This window comes from Euphorbia lathyris, chromosome 1 (assembly GCF_963576675.1).
Source record: "Euphorbia lathyris chromosome 1, ddEupLath1.1, whole genome shotgun sequence".
NCBI classification, from domain to species: domain Eukaryota; kingdom Viridiplantae; phylum Streptophyta; class Magnoliopsida; order Malpighiales; family Euphorbiaceae; genus Euphorbia; species Euphorbia lathyris.
In genome coordinates this window covers 45,546,102-45,555,140 of record NC_088910.1, presented here as the reverse complement: position 1 = coordinate 45,555,140, position 9,039 = coordinate 45,546,102, and the positions used below count along the sequence as shown (strand labels likewise).

The 9,039-nt window shown below is 34.3% G+C and overlaps 1 protein-coding gene across 1 annotated transcript; it reads left to right on the top strand.

The window, feature by feature from the left end:
* The first annotated feature begins 1,221 nt into the window (after positions 1-1,221).
* LOC136230807 (protein EXECUTER 2, chloroplastic) lies at positions 1,222-8,195 on the top strand. The gene is made up of 11 exons (XM_066019993.1): positions 1,222-1,681; positions 2,206-2,322; positions 2,430-2,495; positions 3,765-3,871; positions 3,947-4,028; positions 4,986-5,681; positions 6,201-6,327; positions 6,421-6,581; positions 6,682-6,756; positions 7,474-7,566; positions 7,700-8,195. Exons 1-11 carry the CDS (start codon positions 1,319-1,321, stop codon positions 7,799-7,801), a joined length of 1,989 nt encoding a protein of 662 aa, XP_065876065.1. The 5' UTR covers positions 1,222-1,318; the 3' UTR covers positions 7,802-8,195.
* Positions 8,196-9,039: the final 844 nt, after the last annotated feature.

The following is a 9,039-nucleotide window of genomic DNA, read 5'->3' as shown; positions in this document are numbered from 1 at the left end:
TTTTTCCCTAAACAAACAATCAGTGTGATCCAATCACTCTGATAAACAGTCAAACATCCGATGTCTGACATCAAATCCTTAACCAAGATCATTAAGTTCTTCAATAATCAAATTGATATTTATACTACGAGATTGGAAAAATACCTCTTGTAGATTCCAATCAGGTATTAAAACTTCTCTAGTGGTGAAGCCTCTAGTCAGTCCACTAAGTCGATTAGATCAAGCCTCGAAGAAACTGATTAATCTTACTCAAAATCGAAAACTGATTCCGAATCCGATTTTTCGAACTGATAAAACAGTATCTCTGTTTCTCAAAATTCATGTATGTATATACATACATTTCTTTCTTCAAATTAGCCTTATGGATAATAATAATAATAATAATAATAATAATAATAATAATAATAATAAATAAATAAATAAATAAATGATAGTATATTATATATAAAATTTATAATTATAATAAAAAATGATAAATTATATATAACTAATTATAATAAATAATAATGAATTATATATAAATAATATTAAATTATAAATTATATATAAATAAGAATAAATTATATATAAATAATTATAATGATAATTACTGAAATTAAATTAACTGAGCTGAACTGAATTTACTTATGCTGAAATTAAATAAAAAAGAACAGCGCCTTAATCATTGACTCAACATTCTTAGTACATAAACATGTATCTTCAACAACTCTAATGATAAAAAAAAATACGATGTTTATCAACTTCAACGGTAAGAAATTCCTTCCATAAGCGAACGTCAAATCTTAAAAATTATGAAATTGTTTTTTTTTATTCTTGGAATTTTTCTTTTGATATATATATATATGTAAAGTTGTGGACAATGCACTTATATTAAACAAAGGAAAATTACATTAGAGATAAAGAAAACTCTCAATCCACCCCAGTCACGTGATTCAAACCCATGACTTCTAGGATCATAGGTAAGCTCTCAACCAACAAACTAAGAACTTTACTTTAATTTCATTCCATTTTTCTTTCGTTCTCCGCAGAACTTACTAAATTAATTATGATGCTATGCTTTTCGTTTTTACAATTTTATGATAAAAATGGTAAGAGATATTTTCAAAGTTAAAATCATTGGAAATTATTTGTAAATATAGGGGTAAATTTGGAAAATGAGATTGAGAAACAGAAGAGTTGGATATTCTAATTTGGGATCAGTATTTTATCCAGCTATCTCATATTTTGTTCGAATCCTAATTCTTGGTCATACACAGAACAGAACATTGTGGATTGAATTGAATGAAACCCTCTCGCAGACTCAGTCGCTATTAAAGGGATGACATCGGCAAATACAATGGGTTTGGGCCAAGCAATGACCACAGTGCCTCAGTTGAAGCCGTCTTGTTGCATAGATTTCTCAGCTAACAAATCCACCAATTTCAGCTTCGTTTTCAGTTGGCGATTTTCTTCTCTGCAACATAACCATATCGCCAAGAACAGGAACACCAAATCTTCTTCTTTTTCTTCTATTAAGAATCGCGATAATTCTGGTCTTAATTGCTGCCGTTGCAGTAGTAGTGATAGCAATAGCAGTAATGTTACAGCTGCTGCAACTTCTTCCTTGGAGTGGGATTGGAATAGATGGACCCGCCATTTCTCTGAGATGGAGCAAGCTGAGAGCTTCGCCTCTGTCCTCAAGGTGTCTCTTCCCTTATCTTTTCGGGCTGTTCTTATTATTCTTTATCTAGATAGAAATTGGGGTTGAATTCAGTTATACTGTGTCTGCAACTGACTGAACTCCCTACTCTTCAATTTCATTGGGAAAAAGATGGTAGTTACTAGTTAGTTTTTATGAACTAGGACATTAGTGCCCCCAAATAAGATGAAACGATTATTTTCTTTGCTGAATGCGAACTGAGCATTTTCATCGAATCAATGTCGTGTCAGATTTATCTCTTTCAATGTAATCTCAAATGAACTTGCTGAAGAATCGACAAATTGCAAAACTACTACGGAAATTTTACTTACCCTCTCCATAATTAAGCATGAATTTTTTCCTGCTTAATGAATTTTTGGTTTAGATTAAGTGGATATATGAAAATTGCTATTGATGTATATTCAATTTTATCTGAGCTGTTTCCAGCTGCAAAGAGAATGAATTGAGAAGCGACTTCCATGCTAATTAAATATTCTCTTATACTAACCAAATGCTTGATTTTATAGTTCCAACTTGAAGAAGCAATCGAGAAGGAAGACTTCCAAGAAGCTGTGAAGTTGAAAATGTCTATTGCAGAAGTTACTACAAAGGATAGTGTTGCCGAAATAATGTCTGAGTTGAAGGTTAGAACTATACACTATTCTCTTGAACTTGAAGGACTCTGCATGATTCATTTAAAAAAAGCTCACATAAAATCTGCTTTTAAATACAATATGTGCTTTCTCTGCAGAATGCGATAGAGGAAGAGCGATACCATGATGCATCACGATTGTGCAAATACACAGGCAGTGGATTGGTAATTAACGTGGCCTCAATTACCTCTTGTCATCCTCAAAAGTATTATCCAGTTGTTGGTTCTTGCTTGAATTTTTAAGTGAAATCATTGATTTCCCTTTCTTGTTCAGGATAGCAGCATTTGATATTAAATATAGCATAAGATAATAAGGCTTCACAGTTTAGAGGATAGTTGCCATTTTATAGAAGTTCTCTGGTTCCTACTCTTATGACTTGACATTAGCCAAAGGAAGAGAGAATTGGTTCATGGTGCATTTATGATGGGGAACACAACTTTCTGAGTTTTCATGTACTATTTATGACTAAAGAGTGCTGTGCTTTTTGTGAGCTCTGACCACATTATATTTCTTCTTTTCTATGCATACTTGCCTATTAAGTATTAGCAATAGCATTTCACTGAATGATAAGATTCAATCTTGCAACTTCCTCTCTGTCTAATTGACCACAGCCAATGGAAATTGGATTAGAAAGGAAAACTAAATGACAGTCATGTCAAACAAGGTGTTGAGCCATTATGTTATGGCAGGAATTGCAGAAATCCAAAGAAACATTTCGTTGTCCTGATTATTTGATACCCATAGCAGTAAGGTTCTTAGTTATTTCTTAACGTAAGTTTGTAAAGTCAGCTGCTAGAGTAAGATGTTATGCCTTATATGCTATTTAGTTTCATTATTCTCATCCAACAACAAAATGGTAAAAAGCAGATTGGAATTGACTTGGTTTATTTTTTCATACAAATTTAAATTCTACATATTTTATGGAGAACACGGTACTAAGTAGGAGGACTTGGTAAAACAATCTGATTGAGCTTATTTAAGTTTCAATTAGTGTAGGAGCAAGATTTGTTGAGTTTACCTCAAATGATGAGACTTGTAATCATAAAAAAGTAGATGCAGATTCTTTCAACTAAATCATATTGAATGAGCCAGTGAAAGAGAGAGAAGCAGAAATGAATAAATATGATATGCATGTTTATGAGCTATTAGTGTCAGAAAAACAACATGGAACTTGAAAAGCCTGTTCTTTTAATTAGATCATTATTAGTCAATCCAGATCTTCATTTGTGCCTGACTTCACACATCTTTTACTGTGTGTGGGAGACAGAGGGAGAGTGTGCTGTTTAATATTGTCTCCCACATAGTACAATTACTGCTTCAAGCTTCTTTGCTACTTTGATAGTCATTCATGCAAATGGATAGTTTCAACAGCAAAGTAATACCACTAAGGATTTTATTCGTTCTGATCACAAATTTCATTTTTCTGTTCACAGGTTGGTTGGTGGGTTGGGTATTCAACAGATTCTGAAGATCCGTTTGGCAGACTTGTTCAAGTAAAACCTGGAGTTGGTAGATTTGTTGGCAGGAGTTACAGTCCAAGGTGGGAAATATTTCTGGCTTGGTTTAGTGTTTGTTTGTTGTTTTAGAATACAAAAATAAATACTCTTTGTTGCAGGCAGTTGGTGACTGCATCTCCTGGGACCCCACTATTTGAAATTTTTGTAGTTAAAGATACAGATGAACAATACGTTATGCAGGTGAGCCTCAGCACTCTTTAGATTGTAGTCCATTTAACTTGCTCAGGTATAAAGTACAGACTCAATTTTGTGACCATTGAAGACCCAGACTGGGCAAACTAAGTTTATGCACGTAATGGTCTTGGTTAAGGCACTGTATGGTTAATTTTATCCTTTGAAGTCTTGTTTGTTGTATTTAAGAGCAAAAAATTGTGGTATTATTGTTGCCCTTGCTGTGGAGGTGATCAGGCATTCAAATGATTTGTGTTGTGTATTTTAATTGGGTGTCTTTGTTGGTTTAACTCTTATAAGGGAATGTTCCTTATTTCCTTTTGCTTTCTCATCCTGCAATCAACATACTATGGTCAAATATTAAAATCAATATCGTTTGACCTCTAGTATGGTTAAGTTAAGAGTGTGTATGGCTTTTAGTGGCACGATGTAAGGAAATGACAAATGGCTGTGTGTCTTCATGACTTGCTCTGCAATCAGTTCTTGACTTTTTGGCATATGATGATTGCCCCTGGTGATTTGGCATGCCATTATCTATATGTATTTTGCACATTTGGCTTTAGTTATAGATAAATAACATCTTTTTTTCAGAGTTGACTTGTAAAATCGGTCATGTAGAAGACTATTAGCACGAGTTCTACCAATTGTGGACAAGAAACCAACATCTGTTTTTTTTTTCCCTTTTGTTGAATGGATGACACACGCACAGATTTGTGGTGTCTTTCAAGGAGTACATCTTCCGTTGAATCAAATTCGCACTGCATCTATATAATGAGAACGATAGTAGTAAAGATCTTCTTAAAGGTGCTAAATTTGTGATCAAGATGTAGTTGAAAGTCTAACTATTATTTGTGTCCCAAGTTTGTGGCATCTCTTGATGGAGAATTTCCCTTTTCCTTACTTTTGTAGTTTCTTTCATAATATCTTCTGCATATGAGTTGTTTCTGATATTTACATTGTGGGAAGGTTGTATGCCTGCAACGAGCTAAAGGAGTTTCCACGAACTCCTCTAGTTCACTTTTAAAATCTGTTAGAAAGCCATCTACTTCTGAAGTTGAGAAGGCATCTGCAGTAGAGATTCAGGGAAATGAAGTCGAGGCAGAGAAAAATGAAGAGAAGGGAATCAATATTGAGGGAGCAACAGAGGAAGGGATAAAAAGTGTGATAAATTTTCTTAAAGATAAGATCCCGGGTTTGAAGGTAAAAGTAATGAATATCAGTGCCAGCGAGGAGGTGATAGAGGAAAATGATTCTGTAAAGCAGTTGATGCAAGAAGATGATGATAAGACATCTAGTGAGAGTTCTGAAGACGAAACTGATAATTTGGAAGAGATTCAGCCTGGTGGAGTTTCTCTTGAAGGTGGTGATGATCCCTTAGAAGAAGGAAAGGATTTGGATATGAAGCTTTTTATTGGTGGAGTAGTACATAATGAAGATGATACTCCTAGTAAGGATGAGTTTGTGCGTCTTCCAGCCGAAGTTAATGACATGGAGCGAGATTCTTTTGTACTTCACATCCCTAATAAAAGTCGAAATTATGAAAGTAAAGAAAGTAAGGCAGCCAGGGTAAAAGTGGCAGCTTTAGCAGCTAAAGGTGTATCTGAGCTAATGCCTCCAGATGTTGCAAAAGCATTCTGGAGTGCTGATAAAGTTTCTTCAAAGGTATGGTTTGCATTCGAATAGTACACTGGAATCAAGAGTTTGATTTGATTCACTTTTTATCTCCCATTTTACATATTAGAACATGCTTTAAACATGAGCATGTTCATAAATTACAAACTAGTTCTTTAAAAATTAGTCATTTCTGATTTTATTTATTTATTCTTTGCTGTGGATCTTGAAAAAAAACCGTCCTATTTTGTAGTCTATTTCACTCAAAAGTACTGCAAAAATTGTTCTTGTGATAATCTATTATTTCAATTTTCTCTTTCAAGATCAATTGAAGAATATCTAGATGCCTAGGTTTTCTAGATATTGATGTTTGGTGCAGTTGTTTCATCACAAATTTCAGACTGGCTGATTCTTGTAATTATAAGTTAGAGACCATTTGAACGTTAAAGATCTTATTTGCACCCCAAAGAATCCTCCGCTGGAAGGTCTACAGGACCTGCTATTGATTGCAAAATAAATTTTATCTCAGCAAGAGTCTGATTTGTTTGTTTATCCTTTTCTTTATATCAGGTTTCCAGGGATGTACGTGAAATCGTCAAACTTGCTGTTAGCCAAGCTCAGAAGCAAAGCCATTTACCTAACTATACAAATTTCAGTAGAATTACCACATCCAATAATAATTTTGATCCATTTGATGGTCAGTCAGATTGTCTTCTTTATTTTCTGTTGCCCACTGTCCTTGATATAAGTAATTGAAAACTAATTATATAATCTGTTGGTTGAAGTGTAGGCCTATATGTTGGCGCATTTGGCCCTTATGGAACAGAGGTAGTACAATTGAGACGAAAATTTGGTCACTGGAATGCAGATGATAAGTCCTCAGATGTGGAGTTCTTTGAGTATGTTGAAGCAGTGAAACTAACTGGGGATCTTAATGTTCCTGCTGGCAAGGTTTGCATCTTATAAATATTGGCTATAATATTCCATGATATTTTTCATGCTAAATTATGTATTTTTGTACTAATGAATGTTGCATCACCGGATCATTTAGGTGACTTTTCGTGCCAAGATTGGAAAGGCGAGTCGTGTTTCTACCCGTGGGATGTATCCAGATGAATTAGGAGCGGTAACTACACTAGACATTCATCACTCTGATATATTTTGTTCATGCAGTATTCTTGTGTTCAATAGAATATCATGTGTTGAAGTATCTTCATATTGACCATTGGTTTTTTCCCTGTCCTTTCCATGGTCCTAAAATTTTCATAGCTAAATAGATAATTAACGTTGTTGTCATGTGACCGAGAGGTCACGGGTTCGAGTCTTAGGAGCGGCCTCTTGCCAAAGTATTGGTAGGGGAAGGCTTGCCCCCGGTACACCCTTGTGGTGGGACCCTTCCCCGGACCCTCGCTTAAGCGGGGACGCGTAATGCACCGGGCCGCGCCCTTTTAAATAGATAATTAACCTGTTTATAATGGGAGGATGAAACCACATATAGTTCCTTTGCTAAAGTACTATTCATAAAAAAAAAAGTAACTCCAGAAAAGTTGATTTCATTTCTAAGATGTGGTTATAAAAGTCAGGGAAAACATGATATATGTGTTTGCTTAGAATATAAAGAAAAGGCCGGAGGCATAAAACTAATTCAAAAATTTAAGGTAACTGGTTTAGATGCGTTTGACAATTTTGTTATTTGGCAAATTCATATCTTATTTGTCAGAATCACTAAGTTGGTGCCGTTGTTTGGTCATGTTGTTATTTTTTTCCCTTGAATGAACAAAAAATTTGGACATTTTATATCTTAAAGGTATATGGATTGGTTAAGAAAAACTATATTATCCAGGTTGCGACTTACAAAGGCCAAGGAAGAATAGCAGAATTTGGGTTCCGAAATCCACAATGGGTAGATGGTGAACTTCTCCAACTTAGTGGGAAGGTAACTAAACTTCGATCTCAATATGTTTGCCAAGTATTTACATTTTCCTCCTTGTGAACCCAACCGCAAGTAGCAACGGAACTTATTCGGTTGAACTTCTTGTTCTCTCTTTCTTTTCTATGATTCTATTTAGGGCATTGGACCATATGTGAAAGGTGCAGATCTTGGTTTCCTTTATGTTATCCCAGAGCAAAGTTTCTTGGTCCTGTTTAACCGATTGCAACTACCAGAGTAAGACACCTTTTTTCTTTTTCGATCTGCTCTGGCACAGCAAGAGATGAGAAGCGTCTGATAGTAAAGTAGAGTACTTGTGCATATCATGTTTGAGAAACAGTCAGTTTTGCTGCAACTTCTTACCCTCCCCTCTGTACTTAAATACGTTTGTTTTGTATTTCTTTTTCACGAAGGGGCATTTTTCCTTCTATGCCTTTCATATATAATTTCGTTCTCTTTGTTGTAAATCTTCTTTGTTAATTAACCGAGTATAGGATTTACCATAAACATGCTACTAGCGTTTCCAGGAGCAGCTTTCTGAGGTATTCTCTTGTATCTCTATGTCAAATGATATTGTAATGCTTTTGAAGGACCTATATGAGAAACATCTGGTAAATGATCCGTCCATTTTCCTATGGTGATTCTGAGTATCCAATATTATTTATTCATTGAATGAATGATTATGAACCTTTTAGATAGAAGATTTGTGCTTTGAATTCAGATGCAGGTGGGGCATTCGTTACTATAGTCGGAAGCTGAAAAATATCCGTTGCTTGATGGGCAGAGTTAACAAAAAATATATGTGAAGATATGAATATGAATTATGGCAGAATGCAATTCCTTGCTGAAAAAAGGCATCCATGATCAGTGAAAAGTAGGACAATAAAATGTTTGGTGGTATAAAAAAGTTTTAAAAAGCAGGGGAATTATACTTGTTTCTTTTTGTAATTTATGGCATATAGTAAAGCAACCTGAGTTGCAAAAGAGAAAGAGATTCTTAATTTTGGGATAAAGAATAAAGATAGGGTGGGAGTTCATACTTTTATTGTGCTTTTTAGGTATATTCTTATACAAATTCAATCAATAGGGGCTTTTACATTCTGTTTTAAAAAAAGGGGCTATTACATTTAATAATAGGAAAAAAGATTTGTTTACCATTCGATTTTAATTGTGATATTAAAAACATACAGGAAGGTATAACAGCACTTCTAAATGTTTATTTTATTTTTGAATTAGGCCAACCAAAAGTTTGACTTCAAATTTGTTTAATAAATTCTAAATTCACTACTATCATGTTAGGTTGGTGTTACAAATCACATGTAATTTACTCTTTATATTAAAAGATGACAATGTAAAAATTTGGATTTATATTAAAAGATGACAATGTAAAAATTTGGATTTATATTAAAAGATGACAATGTTTAGGGGAGTGTGTCAAGGCATTTGGGGCAATGGCTGAATGAGACGTTGTAACGTCTA